The sequence below is a fragment of the Vulpes vulpes genome, chromosome 8, assembly GCF_048418805.1.
Source record: "Vulpes vulpes isolate BD-2025 chromosome 8, VulVul3, whole genome shotgun sequence".
Taxonomy (NCBI): domain Eukaryota; kingdom Metazoa; phylum Chordata; class Mammalia; order Carnivora; family Canidae; genus Vulpes; species Vulpes vulpes.
In genome coordinates, this window is record NC_132787.1 from 63,321,598 (window position 1) to 63,347,167 (window position 25,570).

Sequence of the window (25,570 nt, forward strand, 5' to 3'; positions counted from 1 at the left end):
GAGGCTTAGAAGGGTCATTCTTTTTTTTTTTTTTTTTTAATTTTTTTTTTAAATTTTTATTTATTTATGATAGTCACACAGAGAGAGAGAGAGAGAGAGGCAGAGACATAGGCAGAGGGAGAAGCAGGCTCCATGCACCGGGAGCCCGATGTGGGATTCGATCCCGGGTCTCCAGGATCGCGCCCTGGGCCAAAGGCAAGCGCCAAACCACTGCGCCACCCAGGGATCCCAAGGGTCATTCTTAAATATTGTCTTTAATTTCTTAGTCAGTCTAGGCACTGGGAACCTCTTTACTTCCCAGAAATGAGGATTTTTATGTGGTTGATCATTTCAGAACTAAGGTCTTACCCAGTCTGCTCCTCAGGATCACTTCAGTAAAGAAGAGGTGCTTGACTTAGTCTGCAGTCAGCTCAGGGAGCCAATACATAAACCCCTAGTTCTACCTCACCTCCCTTTATAAAAGTTGCTATCAGGAAGTAATCTAATATAACCTGATTCTTAGATCAATGTTACCTCTCCTGAGGATGTATACATTTTGAATAATTATGGAATGAAAATATGTGACACTATTTGAATTCCAAGCATCAATAGCAGATGGGGGTTGGGTGGGGAAGAATTATATTTGGGATGACAAAGAGTAGAACTGAGCAATATTTACAAAATGCACATAAAATTCATGAGCATGAGTGACAATACTGCCAGGGTACAAAGACTGCTTAAGTCAACCCCTGCCTCACTCAACTCTATAGCTGCTTACTTTACTAACATGCTCCTCTCCCTGAGTTTCTGGAAAAAAAACACAAAAAATAGAATGTAATTCTTATGCAAAGAGAATTTATAATTTAGATAGGAAGATAAGAAACCTATTCAAAAAAGAAATGAGAAAAAATGAGACCAAAGGCCTTCAAAAATTTTTCACGTACTCCCTAAAAGAATCTGAAGAATGATATATTCATTCATACATTCATTTACTCATTTATTTCAAGTTTTTACTTAAATTCCAGTTAGTTAATGTACAGTGTAATATTAGTTTCAAGATTAGAATTTAGTGATTTATCATTTATATACAATACCCAGTGCTCAGCACAGTGCCTTCCTTAATTCCCATCACTCTTTCAACCCACCACCCCACTGACTTACCCTCAGCAACCTTCAGTTTGTTCCCTATAGTTAAGAGTCTGTTTTTTGGTTTGCTTCTCCCCTCCCCCATGTTCAGATGTTTTGTTTCTTAATTCCACATATGAGTGAAATCATATGGTATTCTTTTTCTGACTTATTTTGCTTAGTGTAACTCCCTAGCTCCATCCATATTGTTGCAAATGGCAAGATTCTGTTCTTTTTTATGGCTACTAATTCCATTGATATATATACTACATCTTCTTTATTCATTCATCAGTTGATGGACATTTGGGCTCTTTTCATAATTTGGCTATTGATAATGATGCTATAATCATCAGGGTACATGTATCCCTTTGAATCTGTATTTTTGTATCCTATGGGTAAATACCTAGTAGTGCAATTGCTGGATCTTTGGTTACTTATTATTTTAACTTTTTTATTATTTTAACTTTTAAAAATTATTTTAACTTATTTTTAACTTTTTGAGGAACCTCCATACTGTTTTCCAGAGTGGCTACACAAGTTTGCATTCTGATCAACAGTGCAATAGGGTTTACCTTTCTCCACGTCCTCACCAAAACCTGTCATTTCTTTTTTTTTTTTAATTTTAAAAATTTATTTATGATAGGCACACAGTGAGAGAGAGAGAGAGGCAGAGACACAGGCAGAGGGAGAAGCAGGCTCCATGCACCGGGAGCCCGACGTGGGACTTGATCCCGGGTCTCCAGGATCGCGCCCTGGGCCAAAGGCAGGCGCTAAACTGCTGCGCCACCCAGGGATCCCCAAAACCTGTCATTTCTTGTGTTAATTTTACCCATTCTGACTGGTGTGAGGTGATATCTCATTGTAATTTTGATTTGTATTTCTCTGATGATGAATGATGTTCATGTGTCTGTTATTATCTGTATGTCTTCTTTGGAAAAATGTCTATTCATATCTTCTGCCCATTTTTTATTTATTTTTTATTTTATTTTTAAATATATTTTTTAAAGATTTATTTATTTATTCATGAGAGAGCGAGAAAGAGGGAGAGAGAGAGAGAGAGAGAGAGGCAGAGGGAGAAGCAGGCTCCATGCGGGGAGCCCGACGCGGGACTCATCCTGGGACTCCATGATCGCGCCCTGGGCCAAAGGCAGGCGCTAAACCGCTGAGCCACCCAAGGATCCCCCTGCCCATTTTTTAAAAAAAGGTTTTATTTATTTATTCACATACAGACAGAGGCAGAGATATAAGCAGAGGAGAAGCAGGCTCCCTGTAGGGAGCCTGACATAGGACTCAATCTCAGGACCACATGCCCTGAGCCAAAGGCAGTTGCTCAACTACTGAGCCACCCAGGCATCCCACCTCCTCTAGGATTTTGATGGATTCTAGTCTCACATTTAGGTCTTTCATTCATTTTGAATTTATTTTTGTGTATGGTATAAGAAAGTAGTCCGGTTTCATTCTTTTGCATGTTGCTGTCTAGTTTTCCCAAAACTATTTGTTGAAGAGACTTTTTCCATTGGATATTCTTTCCTGCTTTGTTGAAGATTAATTGCCCATATATTTCTGAGTTCATTTCTGGGTTTTCCATTCTGTTCCATTGATCTATGTGTCTGTTTCTGTGCCAGTACCATACTGTCTTAATCACTATAGCTTTCTAATGTAACTTGAAGTCCAGAATTGTGATACCTCCAAATTTGCTTTTCAAGATTGCTTTGGCTATTTAGCGTCTTTTGTGGTTCCATACAAATTTAAAGATGGTTTGTTCTAGCTCTGTGAAAAATGCTGGTGGTATTTGGTAAGGGATTGCATTAAATGTGTAGATTGCTTTGGGTAATATAGATATTTTTAAAATTATTATTATTATTTTTTTAAGATTTTATTTATTTATTCATGAGTATACACAGAGAGGAGAGAGAGAGAGGCAGAGACACAGGCAGAGGGAGAAGCAGGCTTCACGCAGGGAGCCTGATGTGGGACTCGATCCAGGGTCTCCAGGATCACACCCGGGGCTGCAGGCAGCCCTAAACCGCTGAGCCACTGGGGCTGCCCAAATTTTTATTATTTTTAAAAATATTTTATTTATTCATGAGAGAGAGAGAGAGAGAGAGAGAGAGAGACATAGAGGGAGAATTAGGCTCCCTGCAAGGAGCCCAATGTGGGACTCGATCCTGGACTCCATGATCATACCCTGAACCAAAGGTAGACGCTCAATCACTGAGTCACCCAGGCATCCCAATATAATTTTTTTAAAACTATTTTTTATTACTTATTTATGATAGTCATACAGAGAGAGAGAGAGGCAGAGACAAGGCAGAGACATAGGCAGAGGGAGAAGCAGGCTCCATGCAACGGGAGCCTGACGTGGGATTCGATCCCGGGTCTCCAGGATCGCGCCCTGGGCCAAAGGCAGGCGCCAAACCGCTGCGCCACCCAGGGATCCCCCAATATAATTTTAACAATATTTGTTCTCTTAGGGTGCCTGAGTGATTCAGTCTGTTAAGCATCTGCTTTTGGCTCAGGTCATGATCCTGGAGTCCTGGGATTGGGCCCCACATTGGACTCCGCTCAGCAAAGTCTGCTTCTTCCTCTGCCCTTCATCTCACTTATGCTCTCTCTAATAAGTAAAATCTTAAAAAAATTTTTTTTTGTTCTTCCAATCCATGAGCATGGAATATCATTCCATTTCTTTGTGTCATCTTCAATTACTTTCTTCAGTGTTCTAAAGTTTTCAGAGTACAGATTTTTTACCTCTTTGGTTAGGTTATTCTTAGGTATCTTACAGGTTTTGGTGCAATTGTAAATGGGATCGATTCCTTGATTTCTCTTTTTGCTGTTTCATTATTGGTGTATAGAAATGCAATCTGTATGTTGATTTTGTATCCTGAGACTTTACTGAATTTGTGTATCAGTTCCAGCAGTTTTTTGGTGGAATCTTGGATTTTCTGCAGAGTATCCTGTTATCTGCAAATAATGAGAGCTTGACTTCTTTCTTGTCAATTTGGATGCCTTTTCTTTCTGTTATCTGATTGCTGAGGCTAGGACTTCCAGTACCATGTTAAATACCAGCAGTAAGAGTGAACATCCCTGTCTTGTTCCTGACCATAAGGGAACAGATCTCAGTTTTTCCCCATTGAAGATACTAGCTGTAGGTTTTTCATATATGGCCTTTATTATATTGAGGTTTGTTCCCTCTAACCCTACTTTTTTTTTTAATCATGAATGGATGTTGTGCTTTGTCAAATGCCTTTTCTGCATCTACTGAAAGGATCATATGGTTCTTAGCCTTTCCTTTTTTAACATAGTGTGTCACACAGATTGATTTGTGAATATTGAACCACCCCTGCAGGCCAGGAATAAATCTCACTTGATTGTGGTGAATGATTATTTCAACGAATAGTTGAATTCTATTTGCTAGTATTTGATCAAAAATTTTTGCATCCATGTTCATCAGATATATTGATCTGCAGTTATATTTTTGAATCTTTGCCTGGTTTTGGTATCAGAATAATGCTGGCCTCATAGGATGAATTTGGAAGTTTTCCTTCCATTTTTATTTTTTGGAATAGTTTGAGAAGAATAGGTATTAACTCATCTTTAAATGTTTGGTAGAATTCCCCTAGGAAGCCATCTGGCCCTGGACTTTTGTTTGGAGATTTTTGGTTACTGTTTCCATTTATTTGCTGGTTATTGATCTGTTCAAGTTTTCTATTTCTCCCTGTTTCAGTTTTGGTAGTTGATATGTGTCTGGGAATTTATCCATTTCTGCCAGGTTATCCGATTTTCTGGCACACAATTTTTCATAATATTCTCTTATAATTGTTTATATTTCTTTGGTATTGGTTATTTTTCCTCTCTCATTTGTGATTTTATTTGGATCTTTTCTTTTAATTTTTTTTAAAATTTTTATTTATTTATGATAGTCACACAGAGAGAGAGAGAGAGGCAGAGACATAGGCAGAGGGAGAAACAGGCTCCATGCACCGGGAGCCTGACGTGGGATTCGATCCCGGGTGTCCAGGATCGTGCCCTGGGCCAAAGGCGGGTGCCAAACCGCTGCGTCACCCAGGGATCCCTCCTTTTTCTTTTCTTTTTGATTAAGTTTGGCTAGGGTTTTCTCAATTTTATTTTCTCAGGGAACTAGCTCCTGGATCGGTTTTATTGTTTTCCTAGTTTCTATATCATTTATTTCTGCTCTAATCTTTACTATTCCTCTTCCCTTTGCTCTCCTTTTCCTCTTTCTTGCTTCCTGGAACACAAGTATAAGAATGGTCAACTTGGCCTATAAGATAGTAGCTGTGTTGCAGATGGTAGTAAGATGGTAGAGAACAAGCCAGGAGAAGCATGGTTCCTTATTAATTATGGAGTTGTCACACTAGGCCTTGATTGCCTAAAATTACTTGAGAGAGAAATAAACTTATATCTTATTTAAGCTACTTTTATTTTGGGGTTTCTATTACTCATAGCCGAAACTAATCTTAACTGATTCAATGTTATTAAAAAAAATTCCTCAACTTTCTTTTTGGTACTGTTTTGGGAGAAACCAACAGTAAAAGTGTGTTTCCAAGAGTCAACTTTGCAATAACCTAAAGACTTTTCTTTCTTTTTCGTTCTTTTTTTTTAAGATTTTATTTATTTGAGAGAGAGAGAGCGAGCAGGGGGAGGGGCAGAGGGAAAAGGAGAAACAGACTTCCTGCTGAGCAGTGAGCTAGACATGGGGCTCAATCCCAGAACCCTGAGACCATGACCAGAGGCAAAGGCAGATGCCTAACTGACTGAGTCATCCAGGTGCCCCAAAAGACTATTCTGCATTTAAGTTTTCTAAAATGAAACCATAATTTTTAAAATCAGAAAATGCATTTCTATTATGAAAACTGAAACAAAAAGCTTATCTCCTCTAATTAAAATAAAAATAGGATGACCTGCTGATGTCTCTGCCAGGAGATTACAATAACCTTTAGGAAATGATCTAACAAGGTTTGAAAATACTGCCTATTTGAGTACTGGAAAATTCTGCCAAATTCAATAGTTTTGGAAATATTGGAAATTAAGCTGGTTCTTTCTTACATTTATCAAATAATAAGGTGACTTATTGCTTGAGAACACTTCTGGTTGATAACCTCTTATAGCAAGAGGCCATGTGCCCAATTGAACTAAAAGATTACATCATGCAGAAACAAGTTAAACAGAAAGTAGGCTAAAACATAACTATGTGTTATATCCCTTGAAAATGGAATCTGATCTGTCAGGTATTCACTTTGATTTTGGAAGTGATGTTAAAATGCAGACTTTGCAGAAACATTAATTGCCTAGAATGTGAAAAGCTCACATAGCTTGGCCGGAAAACAATTTCCATATATCAAAGGTTGATGACTGATGAATGCTACAGAAAATCTTATATTCCTAGCTTTTTCCCTCATTAATTGCCTAGGCAACATTTCATACAGTAATAGTGTAAGTAGTTCAGACTTGAGTTCCAAATCCAAAAGATGGGGTCAGGAACCTATAGGAAGCTGTTAGATAAAGAGGGAGAAAATGGGTGGTAGGAATATGAGGCTTGGTGTCTCTCAGCTGGAGTTGTGCCATTATCTGTAATGTGCAATCTGAGCAGTCAAATGTCGTAACTTTTCCTCCTCCTTCCCTGGATGGAAAGTTTGGGATTTCCAATGTGGAAGATTCAAATGTGCTTTAGGAAGTTGCTGAGTTGAAATACTGCCCAGTGAATCAGATACTGAAGTTGCCTACAACATTGTTTGGAGTTCCTATCCATTACACCACAAACACAAGTTCTCTGTCTTAGATATCTTGGGATGGGTTTCAAGATATAGAGTGGAGACCCTGATTCAGTTAGATGGACTCTGCACAGAGAGGTGGAAGTTGGGATGAATAGGTAAGGACTGATGGACTCTCACTGCATTTCTTTCAGCTTTTTGTGTAGACTCCTAGTACAAATACGCCTAGAGGATGTTCTCTACCTAGATCTAGTACCAGTGTGTTCTCCTTGCTCTAGGCAGTTTAGTAGGACAACTCAGATTGGTATCTTATTGGAAACCAGATGAAAAAATTAGAACATAGTTTAGGTCACTGCTTTTCAAAAATATTTTTATCAGTAAGAACAAAAATTAAAAATCTACATAGAATCTCCATATACAGATTGCATTTTATCACCACAAACTTTTTTTCAGTATTTTATTTTTATTATTTTCAATATATAATACATGCACATGATTCAAAATTTAAAGGTTATAAAATTGTATGTGGAAAAAAATCAGGGGCACCTGGATGGCGTAGTGGTTGAGCATCCACCTTTGGCTCAAGTTGTGATCTTGGTGTCCTGGGACCCCACATCAGGCTCCCTGCAGGGATCCTGATTCTCCCTCTGCCTATGTCTCTGCCTGTCTCTGTGTCTCTAATGAATAAATAAATAAAATCTTAAAAAAGAAAAAGGAAAAAAAAATCACATTTCCATTCATCCTGCAACTAACTAGTGGTTTCCTGGAAGCAATCAATATTGGTAGCTTGTTGGGTAACTTCCCAGAGATTTTTTCTTTACATGAAAGAAAATATAAAAGATAATTTTTTCATCTTACCCAAATAAAAGATACTATGATACTCTTTTGTCTGTTGATTTTATTGCATAGTGTACTTGGGCAATCCTTTCATTTAATAAATAAAAAGTGTCTTAATTTTTATAGTGACAGAGTATTCCATTAATGGACAGAACATAATTTTATTTACCAATTCCCTGTTGATTAACATTAGATTGCTTCCAATGTTTTCTACTGCAAACAGTGCTGAAATGATAATATTTAAGTCATCTTTCCACAATGAAAATATAGCTATAGGATAAGTTCCTAAAAGCAGACTTGCTGGATCAAAGGGTATGTAAATTGTGATACTGTCACCCAATTGCCCACCATAGAAATTATGTTAATTTATATACTCATAGATGGCATGTAAGTGTGCCTGTTTCTTTAAAACCTCATGAACTGTATTAGACTTAAAAAAAAATCTTTGGCAATCATACAGGTGAAAAATAATAGCATCTCAATGTAGTTTTAAGTTTTTTTTTTTCATTTCTTTTATAAGTGAAATTGAACATATTTTGATATGTTAAAGGTTCATTTATACTTTTTCTGAGATCTATGTATATCATTTCTCACTTCCTATTAGATTATTGGTCTTTACCTTATTGATTATATAGTATTTTTCTTTTGCCAAGCACATATTTTCTATTTTTATACAACTGAATTTATTAATCTTTTATTTTTTGAATTTTGGGTTTTGTGTTATAGTTAGAAAACCTTTCTTACTCTGATATTTTCCCCCATGTTCTGTGACCAAATTATCAATTTATTGCCTCTTAGATCCAAGTCACCCTTCAATATATCTCTGCAATAATGGACAAAATCCCTTTAAACATTTCTCCTTTACATGGGCCATGATGTTAAGTATTTGAGTAGAGAGCACTGGAGGAACACTGCAGGAGGAACGTGCTTTTCTGCTGAAAGCAATGAGGTGTGAGAACATCTGATAGTGCTCCACACTAACAGAGAGTACCCCAAACTAGCAGGCCCTTGATGTTACAGACTGAATGTTTATGTTCCCTTAAAATTCATATACTTAAGCCCTATCTCCTAATGTGGTAGCATTTATGTGAGGCCTTTGAGAGGTAATTAGATTTAGATGAGGTCATGAGGATAGTCTCCATGATGGGATTAGTGACCTTCTAAGAAGAGGAAGGACACCAGAGCCTGCTCTCTCTCTTCACATGCTTGTACCGAGAAAGGCCATCTCAGCACACAGCAAGAAATCTACTGTCTGTAAGCCAGAAGAGGGCTCTCACCAGAACCTGGCCATGCTCACACCTTGATTTTGAACTTATAGTCTCCCAGACTTTGAGAAGATAAATGTGTACTGTTTAGGCCATCTAGTCTATAGTATTTTATTACAGCAGCCTAAGCTAAGACCCTGGCAACCTCTGAGCCCTGACTTGGTGATCACCTTTCAGCAATCATCTTGGCATAGACACTGCAAACTTCAGGCCTCCTTCCTGCACTAATGCCTCACTTCCTCTGCTCACCTCAGAGGTTTGTCTCTTGTGGCCCTCCCAATGATGCTGCTCTTTCCACATGGACCCTGTATGCTCCAAGCATCCTGTCCACATTGGTATTTCCACTCTACACACTTATGCACCAGTCACTGATTATAGCTCACTTTCACCTGGAAGAGTGCATCCTGCTTTCCATCTCTGGCTTGGGAAAACCAGTGAACTTCTCTGCATCCAGTGAGCTGTAACTGTACTTTCTCCAACTGGTCCTGAACTCCAACCTTGGGAAAGGAGTCTACTTTTCAAGTTTGTTTTTCCTTGAGATTACTCTCTCAGCCCTAAGGTACCATAAAAAGTTCTCATATATTATAGTTGCTTTATTATCATAGTTTAACATGTTAAAATATGTTAAAACTCACTGTGTAAACGTTCCTTGTTTATTTTTTTAAAGATTTTATTTATTTACTCATGAGAACACACACACACACACACACACACACACACACACACACACACACACAGGGGCAGAGACACAGGCAGAGGGAGAAGCAGCTCCATGCAGGGAGCCTGACGTGGGACTTGATCCCAGGTCTTCAAGATCACACCCTGGGCTGAAAGCGGCACTGAACCGCTAAGCTACCCGGGCTGCCCTCTATTGTCATATCTTTTCAATCTCCAGTATCACACTTTGAATATGTTTAGTATTTGAGAACAATAGTTCCTAGCTATTTTTTGCTTGTTTTGTTTTGGGTTTTGCTTCTAATTTGAACTTTGTTATCCGGATATCCAGTTTTCCTGTTGGAAATTTTATTGGGAATCCCATTATATTTATAGATTAATTTAGAGATAATGGATATCTTTCTGGCCTGAATCTTCCCTAAAACTAATGACTTTTAATTTGTGCAAATCTTCTTTAATGTTTCTCAATAGGATTTTAATTTATGTAACTCTTACACATATATTACTAATATCAATCCTAAGTATTTATCTGATAATTTTGGTTATTGTATGTGATCTTTTCTGCCACTTTAACTTCTAACTTCTTGTTTGGGATATATGAAGGGTATTAGTATCTGTATTAGTTCTTGTACCAGAATGAGTTCTTTCACTGTTTGAAATAATTTTCTAGTTTTATTCTCTTGGACATCATTAAGCTGCAGATAACAATAATTTTATCTCCTCCTTTCCTAGTTTTATATTCTAATGTATTTCCCTTATGTAAATGCAGCAGTGAAAATCTCCAGAATATTTTTAAATAATAGTGATAACACAGGAACATATTTAGTGTCTTTTCATGAAGTATGTTTTGATTCTTGAGCTGTCATAAACATATATTGTGCTTAGGCATAGTTACCCATACCTATTTTACTGTTTTTTATTTATTTATTTTATTATTTTTTTTAAATTTTTTTTAATTTTTATTTATTTATGATAGTCACAGAGAGAGAGAGAGAGAGAGAGAGAGAGAGAGAGAGAGGCAGAGACACAGGCAGAGGGAGAAGCAGGCTCCATGCACCGGGAGCCTGACGTGGGATTCGATCCCGGGTCTCCAGGATCGCGCCCTGGGCCAAAGGCAGGCGCCAAACCGCTGCGCCACCCAGAGATCCCCGCTGCGCCACCCAGAGATCCCTATTTTACTGTTTTTTAAAAATAAGACTGGATGTTGCATTTTATTAAATGCTTTTTTTAAGTATTTATGGAGATGAAACATGATCATGTATTTTTCTTAGATGTATTAATACAGTAAACTTTATTACTGCACCATTTAAAAAATTCCTGGCATATGATCTTTTTAAATATAAGCTTGGGGCACCTTGGTGGCTCAGTTAAGCCTCTGATTTAAGAGTCTTGATTTCAGCTAAGATCATGATCTCAGGGTAGTGGGATGGATCCTTCTGTTGGGCTCTGCACTCAGCAGCGAGTCTGCTTTGAGATTCTCTTCTCCATCCACTTCCTTGCCCCTGCTCTCCCTCTCAAATAAATAATCTTTTAAAAAAATATATAAGCTGGATTGTATTGCCAGTATTTTATTTGGGATTTTGAATAGATATTCATAAGTGAGGTTGCTGTAGTTTTTCTTTTTTTGTATAATATTTGTTGGGTTTTAGTATCAATATTGTGTTATCTTCATAAAAAGGAGTTTTTTTCCCTGTGGTATGAAACAGTTAAAAAACATAGTAATGATCTGTTCTTTATAAATTTAGTATTATTCTCCTGTAAAATCACTTGGTCTCAGTAATTTATTTGGGGGGAAGGTAGCTCTTTGACAACTTTGTTTTGTGGGAAATAGTGAGTTTAGATTTTTCTATCACTTCTGGATTTAATTTTGGTAATTAAATTTTCAGGAATAATTATGCATTTCACCCAAGTGTATCTGTGGTTATTTTCCCCTTCTCTTATTTGTGTATAGGCACTTTCTCCCTCTGCCCTTTTCCTCAAACTAAGTTTACTAGCAGTTTATCTATCTCCTACTTTCCCTGCAAGGAAGAAACTTGCATTTATTAATTTGTTCCACCATTTTTAATTTTCATATTACTTTTTGTTTTTATCTTTATTATTTCCTTCCTTCAGCTTACCTTAGGTTTGTCTTTTGTTCTTAAGTTGCATGCTTCATTTATTTTTAGTTTTTCTTGTTTACTAATATAAAATACATTAATATAGTTTAAAGAAATGAATTTTCCTTTTAGTATTGTCTTTTTTATTACACTTGATCTTAGCCAAAAGACCAAGAAGCAATAGCATTGTCTTTTTTATAACCCACAGGTTCTGATATGTAGTATTTTATTATTATTTTCTATACATATTGCAATTTTAGCTTGGATTTCCTCTTGGACTGCAAATTTATTTAACATTTAAAAATTTCCATTAGGTAGATACTTTTTGTTCTCTGGTTTTGTCATTTATTTCTAGTTTTATTGCAGTGTGTTCAGAAAATACATAATAAACTACCTGTACTTTTAGAATTCATTAAAGTTTTGGGTTTATCTGTGGCTTAATAGATGGCTGACTTTTGTGAATATTCCATGAACACTTAAGGAGGGTAGAGATTTCACACATACATATACGATCACATTTGACTTAAAAATGTTGATGCTGGGACACCTGGGTGGCTCAGTAGTTGAGCATCTAACTTCAGCTCAGTATGTGATCCTGGAGTTCCGGGATTGAGTCCCGCATCGAGCTCATGCATGGAGCCTGCTTCTCCTTCCATTGCCTATGTCTCTGCCTCTGTGTCTCTCATGAATCAATAAATAAAAATCTTTAAAAAAATGTTGATGTATGTTATTTGGTACACAGGCACTCAAAACTGACATATTTTCTATAGGCTCTCCCTCCAGTAAACCTTCTGTGCTGAATATCATCCATATGCGTCCATATTCTCTACTCTTCTCTGCTTTGTGCCTAGTATTAAAGTGACATTCTTAGTAACATTTAGTGCTTTTTGCTCCAAATTCAGACTTATCTGATAAAAAGATCATGCTCTTCTGGGTGGAGTGTTCATTTGCCTAGTATGCTTTTGCCCTTTCTTTTATTGTCAACCTTTCTGAATAACTTTTTGCAGCTGTATCTTTTGAATACAGCAGAGTTTTTAATAGGTAAATTTAGCACACTTATGTTTATTGATATGACATATATTTCTTTTTATATTAACATATACTCTATTTTCATGTTTTTTTTTAAAGATTTTATTTATTTATTCATGAGAGACACAGAGAGGGAGAGAGAGAGAGGCAGAGACACAAGCAGAGGGAGAAGCAGGCTCCATGCAGGGAGCCCAACATGGGTCTCGAACCCAGGTCTCCAGATCCCAGGCCGAAGGCAGCGCCAAACCGCCAAGCCACCCAGGGTGCCCTATTTTCATGCTTTTTAAAAAAATATTTTATTTATTTGATAGAGTACAAGTAGGGTGAGTGGCAGGAGGAGAGAGAGGGAGAAGGAGGCCCCCCCCACAAGCAGGGAACCTGATGCAGGGCTCAATCCCAGGGTCCCAGGATGATACCTGAGCTGAAGGCAAATGCTTAACTGACTGAGCCATCCAGGTGCGCCTCATAGTTTTTTTTTTTTTTTTTTTTTTAAGATTTTATTTATTTACTTGAGAGAGGGAGCAAGGGAGCACAGGAGCAGGGGGAGGGGCAGAGGGAGAGGAAGAAGTAGACTCCCTGCTGAGCAGGGAGCCTGACAGGGGGCTCATCCCAGAACCCAGAATCACGATCTGAGCAGAAGGTAGAACTATTTTCATAGCTTTTGAAAAATCACTATACTGCATAACTTTTTGCGCTATACAACCTTTTACTGTCATAATCAGAAAGGTTTGTATTTTTTTTAGTGTTTATAACTACATGTTTATATAATTACCTTAAGTTACTTCTTTAGTACTACCCTTTAATGAATAACAAAAATCTTCATTATAAACAATGACAAAATTTATAAATTTCCTTTTCTTACTCTTCCCTTCCCTCTCCTTTAGCACCCAATTATAGTTTATTATATTATTTTTATTGGAGTTTACTTTTATACTGTTTAATGTGACATATCTCTATTATTTGTCACTTTTAAATAATTTCATTTGAATGTCAGCTATTAAAGATGAGGAAGTAAACATCATAGCCAAATTAGACTATTATTAGTCCTAAAATTCCATTGTAGGTCATATATGATTTAAATAATTCCTTTGTTCTCATGAAAAGGTAAAATAATTAGTAAGATATTCACTGTATGGGAATTCTTCTGAAATTTTGCTTTGAGAGGAGATTAATCATTTTGTTCAGATTTATTTATATTAAGGCCACAATGGATATAAAAGGAATTCTAATATTTTAATTATGATTCCTCTGTCATTATTCCTTACGAAAAGCTCAGGATTACACTCAGAAATTAAATACTCAGAAATTAAATATGAAGAGCTATATTGAGGTATTCATCTTGAGCAAGATTTCCCACCTGCTATCTTTCACCGTTGTATTTTGAGGTAACTTTGCAGATGGAAAATGTTAGATACTTATTTAGGTTAGAGGCAGTGGATTTAAGATAACACTTTCTTTAGACAATGATCAGGTTGTTCTATACATAAGGTAATGACATTGTTCCAAGTAATTTTCTTGAGCTTTTAACCAAGGTTGAACTTACTATTTTTTTGGAAGGATTTTTGGCTTGCAAATTTTCCTGAGTTAGTGGTTTTTAGTCTAGAAATGTCTGCCTTCTCTAATGGAATGATTAAAGGATCATGGGATTTGCCTAGCACTAAATGTACTGAGGAGTGCCTGAGGCATATAACACTGTCACATGAGAAAGAGGAAAAAAAAATCATTTAACCTTTTGGTACATGAGCTCATCTTTCAAAAAGCCTCCTATGCCGGATATCTTCCATTTGCCTTTCTAGATCATTCTCTACTTTTCTCTAGCCCTACTGCCTGAAAGAAGATAGAAAAAGCCAAATGTGATTATGGGATAGACATTCACAAGGAAAATGGCACAACAGAGGAACATACCTGCCACATGGCTGTAAACATCACTATCATTTTCATTGTGTTCTCGGTGTACTAGTAGGGTATATATAATCACTGGATTATATACAGTGAGAATTAACATTTTGTTTATCCATTCACCAGTTAATAGACAAACCAAAACCAGTTAATTTTAACTGTTTCCAGTTTGCAATTATTATGAATAATGCTCCCATGAACATTCATGTAAATGTGTTTGTATGGACGTGTTTTCATTTCTTTTGGTTATATTACTGGGAGTTGAATTGTTGGGTTACATGGAAGGTGTGTGTTTAACTTAAGAATCTGACAAAACTGGGGGATCCCTGGGTGGCTCAGCGGTTTGGCGCCTGCCTTTGGTCCAGGGCGCGATCCTGGAGTCCCGGGATCGAGTCCCGCGTCAGGCTCCCAGCATGGAGCCTGCTTCTCCCTCTGCCTGTGTCTCTGCCTCTCTCTCTCTCTCTCTCATAAATAAATAAATTAATTAAAAAAAAAAAAGAATCTGACAAAACTATTTTCCACAGTAATTGTATCTTTTTACCTTCCTGTTAGCAATGAATAGGGGTTATAGTTTCTTCTCATTGTCACCAACACTTGGTACTGCCTGTCAGTAGTGCCTTTTTCATTGTAGCCATTCTAGTGAGTGTGTAAAATCACTTTTGTTTTTCTTTAGCTTTTTATTTTGAAATAAATATAGATCCACAGAAAGTTGCAAAATTGTACAGAGAGGTCCTGTACATTCTTCAGTCAGTTTCTTCCAGTGGTTACATCTTATATAATTATAGCACAATTTTAAAACCAAGAAGCTGACCTTCCTACAATGTTTGCATTGAGTTTCATACCATATTATCACACCTGAAGATTCACATCTTGCTAGTGGTTTGTCCATGTTACTGATCATATTAAAGAATCAGCTTTTTGTTTCACCAATTTTTTTTGTTTTCAGTTTCATTCATTTACGCTCTTTATTATTTCCTACCTTCAGCTTGCTCTGGGTTTATTTTGTTCCTCCTTTTCTAGTTTCCTGAGGTGGGATCTTATATTACTGATTTGAAACTTTTCCATTTCTAATGTAAGCATTTACCGCTAAATATGTCCCTCTCAGCACTGCTTTAGCAGGATTCCATAAATTTTGAACGTGAAGTATTAAATGTTCATGTAATTAAATATATTTTGAAAATTTTCTCTTGCCATTTCTTCTTTGATCCGTAAGTTATCTAGAAATGTGTTGTTCAGTTTCCAAATGTTTGGAGATTTTATGATTATATTTCTGTTACTGATTTCTAGTTTGAATCTATTGTGGTCAGAGAACAAACTGTATGACTTCAATTCTTTCAAATTGTTAAAGTTTCTTTTACAATTCTTCTCTTAAAGTTTCTTTTACAATTCTTTTCAAATTGTTAAAGTTTCTTTTATGGCCCAGGATATGGTCTATTTTGATAAGTGTTGTGAGTGCTTGAAAAGACTGTGTATCTTGCTCTTGCTGAATGGAACATACTATAAATGCTGACTAGATCCTATTGGCTAATATTTTTCTATACCCTTGTAGATTTTCTTTCCAGTTGTTTTACCAGTTGTCAAGAGGACATGTGAAGTCTCCAACTATAATTATGGATTTGTCTATTTCTTCTTTCAGTTCTAGCAGTTTTTGCTTCACATACTTTGCAGCTCTTTTGTTTAGTGTGTACACATGTAAGATTGGTATGTCTTCTTCTTGGTTTGACTCTTTTATCATTGTTTAATATTCCTTTCTGTATCTGCTATTCTTTCCTCTGAAGTCTACTTTATCTGGTATATTAATACAGCCACTTCTGCTTTGTTTTGGTTAATGTATCAGGGTACATCTTTTTCCATTCTTATACTTTCCAACCTACTTCTATTGTGTTTGAAGTTAGTTTTTTTTATAGATAGGATACAGCTGGGTTGCTTTCCCCCACTCTGCCATCCTATTTCTTTAAACTGATGTATTTAGACAATTTTCATTTAATTATTGGTATGTTAGCCTCCCAATTTACTTATTGTTTTCTGTTACTCTTTCAGTTTTTGTTTCTGTTTTCTTTTACCTATCTTACTGACAGTTACTTACATTTTTTGAAGAATTTTTTAGAATTATGTTTTATCTATAGTGGTTGAGGTATTTTTAAGTGGTTGCTCTAAGTGTTACATTATATATATTTTTTATGTAGAATGTTTACTTTTCTCTGTATTTATTTATTTTTAAAGAATTTATTTATTCGTTCATGAGAAACACACACACAGAGAGAGAGAGAGAGAGAGGGAGGCAGAGACACAGGCAGAGGGAGAAGCAGGTTCCCTGCAGGGATCCTGACGTGGGACTCCATCTCGGGTCTCCAGGATCACACCCTGGGCCGATGGCAGCGCTAAACCGCTGAGCCACCCAGGCTGCCCTCCCTGTTTTTAATGCAATTATTTTAAATATTTCCTCTATGTACATTAACAGCCACATCAAATAATGTTACAAGTTTTGCTCTGAATAGAAAGTCTATTATATTTATTTATATTTTATTCTTTCCATTGTTCTTTCTTCCTTCTGGATATTCCAAGATTCTTTCTTTCTTTTATAATTTCCTTTCTGTTTCAAGGACTTCCTTTAGCTATTCTGTTAAGGTTTGCTGATGACAAATTCTCTTACTTTTCCTTTATCTAACAATATCTTTATTTCTGATTCATTCCTTAAGGATATTTTCACTAGATAGAGATCTGGGTTAACAGTTCTTTTCTCCTAGTATTTTTTTAAAAAAGATTTTATTTATTTATTCATGAGAGATACACAGAGAGAGAGAGGCACAGATACAGGCAGAGGGAGAAGCAGGCTCCGTGTAAGGAGCCCGATGTGGGACTCAATCCCATGTCTCCAGGATCACACCCTGGGCTGAAGGCAGCACTAAACCACCAAGCCACCCAGGCTGCCCTTCTCATAGCATTTGAAGAATGCAAAACATGTGACACTTCCTCTGGCTTCCATGATTTCTGGTGAAAAAAAGCTATTGTTGCTTGATTGCTTTTTCCTTATAGATAAGATGGCAGTACTCTGCTTTCAAGAGTTTGCCTTTGGTTTTTTTGTTTTGTTCTTTCATTTGTTTTTATTTAATATCAGTAAGGCTGTAGATTTTTTTTAAAGATTTCATTTATTTATGAGAGACAGGGAGAGGCAGAGACACAGGCAGAGGGAGAAGCAGGCTCCCTGCAGGGAGCCCAATGTGGTACTCGGGGAGTCCATCCAGAATGCCCAAGATCAGGCCCTGAGCCAAAGGCAGAAGCTCAATCACTGAGTCACCCACGCGTCTGTCTTTAGTTTTTAGAAGTCTGAATATGATGTATCACAGAGCAGATTTCTTTGCATTAATCCTGTTTGGGGCTCACTAGCCACTTGAATCTTTGAGTTTATAACTTTTGCCAAAATTGGGAAATTTTCAGTGGTTATTTCTTTGAATATTTTTTTCAGCCCTATCCTTCTTCCCCTTTTCTCTTGAACTTTGATGACACAAAGGTTAGATCTTCTGTTATAGTCTCACAAGTCCCTGTGGCTTTGTTCATTTTTTAAAGTCTATTTTCTTTCTGTTACTCAGATTGGGTAATTTCTATTCTATCTTCATGTTCTCTGATTCTTTTCTCTGTCCTCTCCATTCTGCTGGTGAGCCTATCCTTTGAAGATTTTTGTTTTTAAAATTTCGGTTATTGTATTTTTTAGTTCTAAAACATCTATTTGGTTCTTCTTTACAGTTCTTTTTCTTTGGTGAGACTTTCTGTTTTTCCATTTGTTCCAAGCATGTTCATAATTGCTTGTTGAAGCATTTTTATAATGGTTGCTTCAAAGTCTTTTTCAGATAATTTGATTATTTGTATCATCTCAGTGTTGGTGTCCCTTGTCTTCTCATTCAAGTTCAGATTTTCCTGGTTCTTGATATAACAAGTGACTTTTTATTGTATTCTGGACATTTTGGGTATTATAAGACTCTGGGTCTTGTTTAAATCTTCTGCCTTAGCAGGCTTCCCCTGGTACTGTGTTAATAGGGAAAGTGAGGTTTCCATGTAATTATTGGCAGGTTAGGTGTGACTCTGGCTTCTGATTATAGTCCAGAAGAGAGAGTGCCTTGTTACTTCTGAGTGGGAGTGGAAATTCAGGCTTTCTACATGACACCCTAGGATAGGGAAGCTTCATTACTGTCAGACGGGCATAGAAGTCCTGGCTTTTGGGGATCCCTGGGTGGCTCAGCGGTTTAGCGCCTGCCTTTGGCCCAGGGCAAGATCCTGGAGTCCCGGGATCGAGTCCCGTGTCGGGCTCCTGGCATGGAGCCTGCTTCTCCCTCCTCCTGTGTCTCTGCCTCTCTCTCTCTCTCTATGTCTATCATAAATAAATAAATAAATAAATAAATAAATATTAAAAAAAAAAAAAAAAGAAGTCCTGGCTTTCCACTAGGCCTTCACTGATGTCACCCTGCCTTGGAGGTAAAAAGGTACCTCAGGTAGAGGTCACTTTTGGGCAACAGATTTGAACAATGGAATGTACAGCAAGGCAAAAGGGCCCAGAGTGACCCCAAGCTCCTGGCTGAATACAGACAGCTCTATCAAGAGATCCACCTCAAAACACCTATAGGCCCTAACTAGCCAACAGGCTACTTACAACTCGGTACAGATATCTAGGGAAATTTCAAACGTCCATCTCCATACCTCACCTCCCTGCTTTAAATATAGTTCCACTCACTGCCTCCTTACAGACAGTTTCTCCTTTGCTGTCCTGCCCTGCCCTCTCTTATGGATACATTCAATAAATTTCTATCTCCTTTGTTCTGCCTCTGATAAACCTTTCACCACCACCACCCCCTGCCCCATGCCCACTTCCACCCCATCAGTTTGCTCCACATTTGGGGGCTCCCATCTGATTGAGAGAGACACACACCTCACTGCAGCTCCCACATGGCCTCTACTCTGTCTCCTCAGACACCATCTCTGTAGGGAGGGACAGAGATACCCTGTTAATGTTGGGTAGGTGGGTGGGAGTTCAGGCTCTGTTGTTCCCATAGAGTCTAGGAGGAAGAGGTCTTATTCCCACCAGGTAGGGATAAAAGTCCTGATTTTCCACTAGGCCTTTTCTGGAAAGAAAGGAATACACTAGAACCTCTGAAATCTTTCCCATCCCTGTAATTCTGAACTTTATATAGATAGAGGAGAAAGTGAAGATTTACATTTCTTTGAGGAGGAGGAGAGACAGTTGTCTATTTGTGAGAAGGCTTTATAGAAGCACTGCCCCTGGCCCAGTATTTGCCTTCTGAAATCTCAGGGGTTCTTTCACTCGAGTCATATGGGGAACTGTAGAGAAAATATTTTCATTTGTCTTAACAGTTTGGCTTTCTGAGCAAAGAAAGCTGGAACCTCCGTTAAAGGACATTAACCTTGGAAATTAAAGGGTAATTTACTAGCCAGAGACCTCTAAAGGCATTTAGATTGTTTCCCTGTATTTGCATTTCAAAGAGGGATGAAAGGGTCAGTTGCTTACATTCCAAAGGATTGTAAAAGCCAAGGTTTCTCTCCAGCTCAGGGGTGGAGTGGGGCAAGATGTGACCTATTTATACTCTCAGATTAATAATTTGAGAGTTCCTCTTCTGCAGTATAAATTGTTGTGTCTCCCTTGATGGGATCAGGGACCCCAAATGTGGGGCAATGATCCAGGAGAAACTGGTGTGACGCAGAACAAAGGAGACAGACGTTTACTGAATCCATCTGCAAGGAACAGTGGGTAAGACAGCAAAGGAGAGACTATCTGCAAGGAGGTAGTGAGTGGAGCTGTACTTAGTGCAGGAAGGTGAGGAGTTATGGGGACGTATGGAATTTTCCTTTTTGGTAACTGTGCCTGGTTCTAAGTAGCGCATTGGTCAGTTAGGGCTTATGGATATTCTGAGGTGGGTTGTCTGATGGGCCTGTCTGTATTCTGCCAGGGGGAGGCTGTGGGCCCTTCTGCCCTCATCAACCCTCCATTGCTCAAGCCTGTTGCCTATAAGCGGCCTCTACATAAACCCCTCACGTGCAGGATGACATCTGGCTTTCTTTGTGTTGCCTGTGGAGTAGTGGGTGTAGGAATGGACACAGTTAATAATAATTGAGATCACTGCTCCAGAAACCTCATTATTTGCTTTCAGGATAAAATGATCAAATATAGATACACTCACCACAAAGGGAAGGATACACTCATGCTGATTTTGCACCACATATAAGCTGAAGAGGGACATGCGGCTGGGGCCCATCAAGCTGCAGGCTAGAGAGAAAAAGTTCTGCAGAGCCTCACAGAGGTTGGAGCAGATGTCAGCCCAGGAAGGTAGAGCAATTTGCACAATGAGAAGCCTTGGAGGTTGCTGGTAAAGCTGCGTGGGATTAGAGGGTCCTTTACCACTACTTCGTCCATGATACATGGTAACAGACCAGAAGTGGAACTGAAGCCACTACCTGGATATTCTCTATACCTACAGGGAAGGAAAGAGAAATCACTGGGTTTCATAAAACTAAATTAAAAAAAAAAAAACAAAACGAAATTATGCTTGGTTTAAATGATGAACACAGGACTAGAGCACTAAGTCCAGAAAGGAGTCAGACTGGGTACTAACTCAAATTCCTAGGCTATCCCATCTTAACAGCTCCCAAGGAATCTAGATGTTTACCTGTAATGCAAGGCTGAGACTGCTTACAGATGCTGAGTGGAACTAAAAAAGAGACACAAAGGCCAAATTTCAGTCTCAAAGTAAGCTATCTGCCCTCATAAACTTTATTTATCAGCATTTATTTTACTACATTTTATAATTTGTTTTTTTTAAATTTTTATTTATTTATGATAGTCACACACACACAGAGAGAGAGAGAGGCAGACACATAGGCAGAGGGAGAAGCAGGCTCCATGCACCGGGAGCCCGACGTGGGATTGCGCCCTGGGCCAATGGCAGGCACCAAACCGCTGCGCCACCCAGGGATCCCTTATAATTTGTTTCTATGACTGTCTCTCTTACTACACTGTGAGCTTCCCAAGGCTGGAGAACTTGTCAATTTTATCTACGAGTGTTTAGCACAGTATTTATTTGGTACGTAGTAATTCTTAAAAATAAAAATATGACCAAGTTTTCTCCCACAAGACCTATTCAGGACCCTTTATGACTTGATCTTCAGTCTTATTGGAGGCTATTCTCCACCTCAAGTTTTTCACTGAAATAAAACCAAATATACCATTCACTTCAGTGTGTTTGCTGTACTGTTTTCTCTGTCTTTAATACCATGTTTTCTTTCTTTCTGGCTATTCACACTTATTTCAGGGCTCAGATTCAGAAATGAGAAAAATGAGTACACAGAACCGATATTAGGAATGAGAACATCTGTAGATCCTTATAAATGCTCAAACATGGGAAGGATTGTGGAAGGCTGTAACTAACAACTTTATGCCAATAAATTTGATATAGTGGACAAATCGCTAGAATATATCTAACCAATACTAGATAAAAAAAGAAAATTAAAAAAACCAAAATAGTCTGTAGCTATTAAATAAATTTAATTAGTAGTCAAATATCTTCCCACAAAGTAAACTACAGGGCTGGATGATTCCACTGATGAGTTCCATCAAATTCTCAAAGACCAAGAATTTCAATCCTAAATAAAGTCTTTCAGAAAATAGAAAAGGAATTACTGCTCTATTAGTTTTACTAGGTTAACATAACCTATGATACCAAAATCAGATAAGAATATTTATTATAAGAGAAAATTATGGGGCAATCTCATCCACAAATCTAGATGTAAAAATCCTGAACAAAATATAAGTGAGTAGGAAACAGCAATATATGAAACAAGTAATACATCATGACCAAGTTGGGTTTATCACAAGAATAAAACAGTGATATAAAGTTAGACAGTCACTGTAATTCATCGCATTAAAAGATTAAATGAGAAAAATGATATGATCATCTCATTAGATTCAGAAGCTTTTGCTAAAATTCAACATTCAGGCATGATAGACTCTTAAACTAGGAATAGATAATAGAAACAATCTTGGGGTACCTGGGTGGCTCAGGTGATTAAGTGTCTGCTTTTGGCTCAGGTCATAATCTCAGGATCCTGGGATCAAGCCCTGCATCAGGCTCTTGGCTCAGCGGGAATCTGCTTTTCCATCTCCCTCTGTACTCTCTCTAGCTCTTGCTCTCTCTCAAGTAAATTAAAAAAAATTTTAAAGAAATAATCTCATAAAAAATGTTTACAAAAATCTAGAACAAATATCTTTTTTTAGAGGGGAGGAGGGGCAGAAGGAGAGATAATTTTTTTTTTAAGATTTAATTTATTTATTCATGAGACACACACACACACACACACACACACACAGAGGCAGAGACATAGGCAGAGGAAGAAGCAGGCTCCGTGTACGGAGCCCGATGTGGGACCTGATCCCGGGAGTCCAGGATCACACTCTGGGCTGAAAGCAGGCTCTAAACTGCTGAGCCACCTGGGTGTCCTGAGAATCTTAAGCAGGCTCCACACCCAGTGCAGAGACCAACGTCAAGGCTTGATCTCACAACCCTGATATCGTGACCTGGGCAGAAGTCAGGAGTCATATGCTTAACCGACTGAGCCACCCAGGCATCCTAAGAGCAAATATCATTCTTAACGGTGATGTTCAAGACTTTCCATCCAAGACAAGAAGACTGTTCTCATCACTTCTATTCAACACTGAGGTGAAGGCAACATTAAGGCAAGATAAATAAATATAATGCATTGCAGTGGAAGAAAGAAAACTGTTATTGTTTGTAAATGATATGATTGTATACATGGAAAATCTAAAAGAATTTACAGTTTTTTTTTTTTTTTTTTTTAAGAATTTACAGTTTTATAATTTTCCCCAAAAGGGCTCATCTTTTGTTAAACTTTATACTTAGAGATCTTATTTTTTAATGTTAATTTAGATTAAATCTTTTTAAATTTCATTTTTAGTTTGTTGCTAATACATAGAAATAAAACTGATTTTTGTATACTGATTTTGTATTTAACAAGCTTACTGTACTCTCTTACTAATTATAATAATTTATATGTAAATCCTTTTGGAATTTTTGTCCATAATCATATAAGCTGTGAATAATGACATGCACCAGGATACATGAACAAAGTCAGATCATACCAGCAAAAGACTATTCATACCAATCTTGTTCACAATCACTGTAAATTGCAAAAAACACAAATGTCAATCAACATTAGAGTAGATAAATTCTGGTATATTTATACATTTAGCAATAAAAATGAAATAGTTATATACAACAACATGGATGACTCTAAGAAACATAAGCAAGACACAAAGGATACATATAGTACAATTTCACCTACACAGATTTTAAAAATAAGGACAAATAGTTATATTATGTACATAATGATTAAACTATTTTTAAAAATCAAGAAAATGACTATCATAAAATTAGGGTAGTGATTTTCTCTAAAAAGCAGGGGAGCATCATGATGAGAAGGGACAGAAGAGGAGGTTTTGGGTATTGGCAATGTTCTATTTCTTGATCTTTATTGTGGTTACCTGGGTGCTCACTTTATAATTATCAAGCTGTATGTTCATATTTTTTTAATTTTTTTTTTTATTATTTATTTATGATAGTCATACAGAGAGAGAGAGAGAGAGGCAGAGACACAGGCAGAGGGAGAAGCAGGCTCCATGCACCCGGAGCCCGACGTGGGACTCGATCCCGGGCCTCCAGGATCGCGCCCTGGGCCAAAGGCAGGCGCCAAACCGCTGCGCCACCCAGGGATCCCTGTATGTTCATATTTTATGAAATGTTCTCTATATATGTCATATTTAATAATAAAAATACTTCAAAAAAGAACATTAGGATAAGCATAAAAGGAAATATTTTTTATTTATTTACTTTTAAAGGTTTTATTTATTTGAGAGACAGAAAGCACAAGCAGGGAGAGGGACAGAGGGAGAGGAGGGAGGGGCAGAGGGAGAGGAAGAAGCAGACTCCCTGCTGAGCAGGGAGCTCTATTCAAGGCTCTATCCCAGGACCCTGGGATCATGACCTGAGCCAAAGGCAGATACTTAACCAAATGAGCCACCCAGGTGCCCCAAAGAAAATATTTTTTAGATTAAAAAATCATCTCTGGGAACTAAAATAACTCTATATAATTGTCTGTTAGCTAAATAATGCAGGGAAAAGAAAAACTTATTTCATTTCCCCAGGTCCAAGAGAAATATTATATTATTTATGATAATTTTCAGAAACCCTTTGGAAAGTGATCTGAGTGCACAGATAAATGTGTTCATCAAAATTAATCTGTGAAGTTATTTCCCTTCAAACTTTCCTTTTTGGTTAGTGGAACTCAGCATTTGTTCATTCAACAATATTTTATTGAGTTCCAATTATGTGTTGGGTACAGCTGAACAAATAAGCAAATGAATATGCTAACCTATTAAAAGTACTCTTGAACTAGAAATCCAAATCAATGACTAATGTATTCAGCAAGTACATATCATATCTTTTAACTCTACTTTCAAATTAAGTGGATGAGATCAATGTAATGCTGAATTTGAGATCAACACATGGATTCACACAGGCCCCCAGACAGAGGTCTTATTTAATGTAGAAAGTGCTTTTAGTCCCCCTCTCTAGCTTCTGTTGGAAGCTGATCCAAAATTAGAAAGGAGTATGACAGTTAAGACATAGAAAGGAGGGATCCCTGGGTGGCGCAGCGGTTTGGCGCTTGCCTTTGGCCCAGGGCGCGATCCTGGAGACCCGGGATTGAATCCCACGTCAGGCTCCCGGTGCATGGAGCCTGCTTCTCCCTCTGCCTGTATCTCTGCCCCCCTCTCTCTCTCTGTGACTATCATAAATAAATAAAAATTAAAAAAAAAAAGACATAGAAAGGATGCTTGCTCCATCATAAGTTATCCCAT

The 25,570-nt window shown here is 37.6% G+C and overlaps 1 protein-coding gene across 2 annotated transcripts in view; it reads right to left on the minus strand.

Moving 5' to 3' along the window:
• The window catches only part of M1AP (meiosis 1 associated protein), an 80,822-nt gene that overhangs the window by 53,545 nt on the left and 1,707 nt on the right, over window positions 1-25,570 (minus strand). The window contains exons 1-2 of one of the 2 annotated variants that reach the window (XM_072767021.1): window positions 21,309-21,350; window positions 20,823-21,113 (exon numbers count right to left, since the gene is read on the minus strand). In XM_072767021.1, coding sequence (XP_072623122.1) covers window positions 20,823-21,062 — 240 coding nt within the window. In that variant the 5' untranslated portion in view covers window positions 21,063-21,113; window positions 21,309-21,350. Of the gene's footprint in view, window positions 1-20,822; window positions 21,114-21,308; window positions 21,351-25,570 lie in introns of those variants that run through there. The other variant, XM_025994471.2, reaches the window with a different exon arrangement.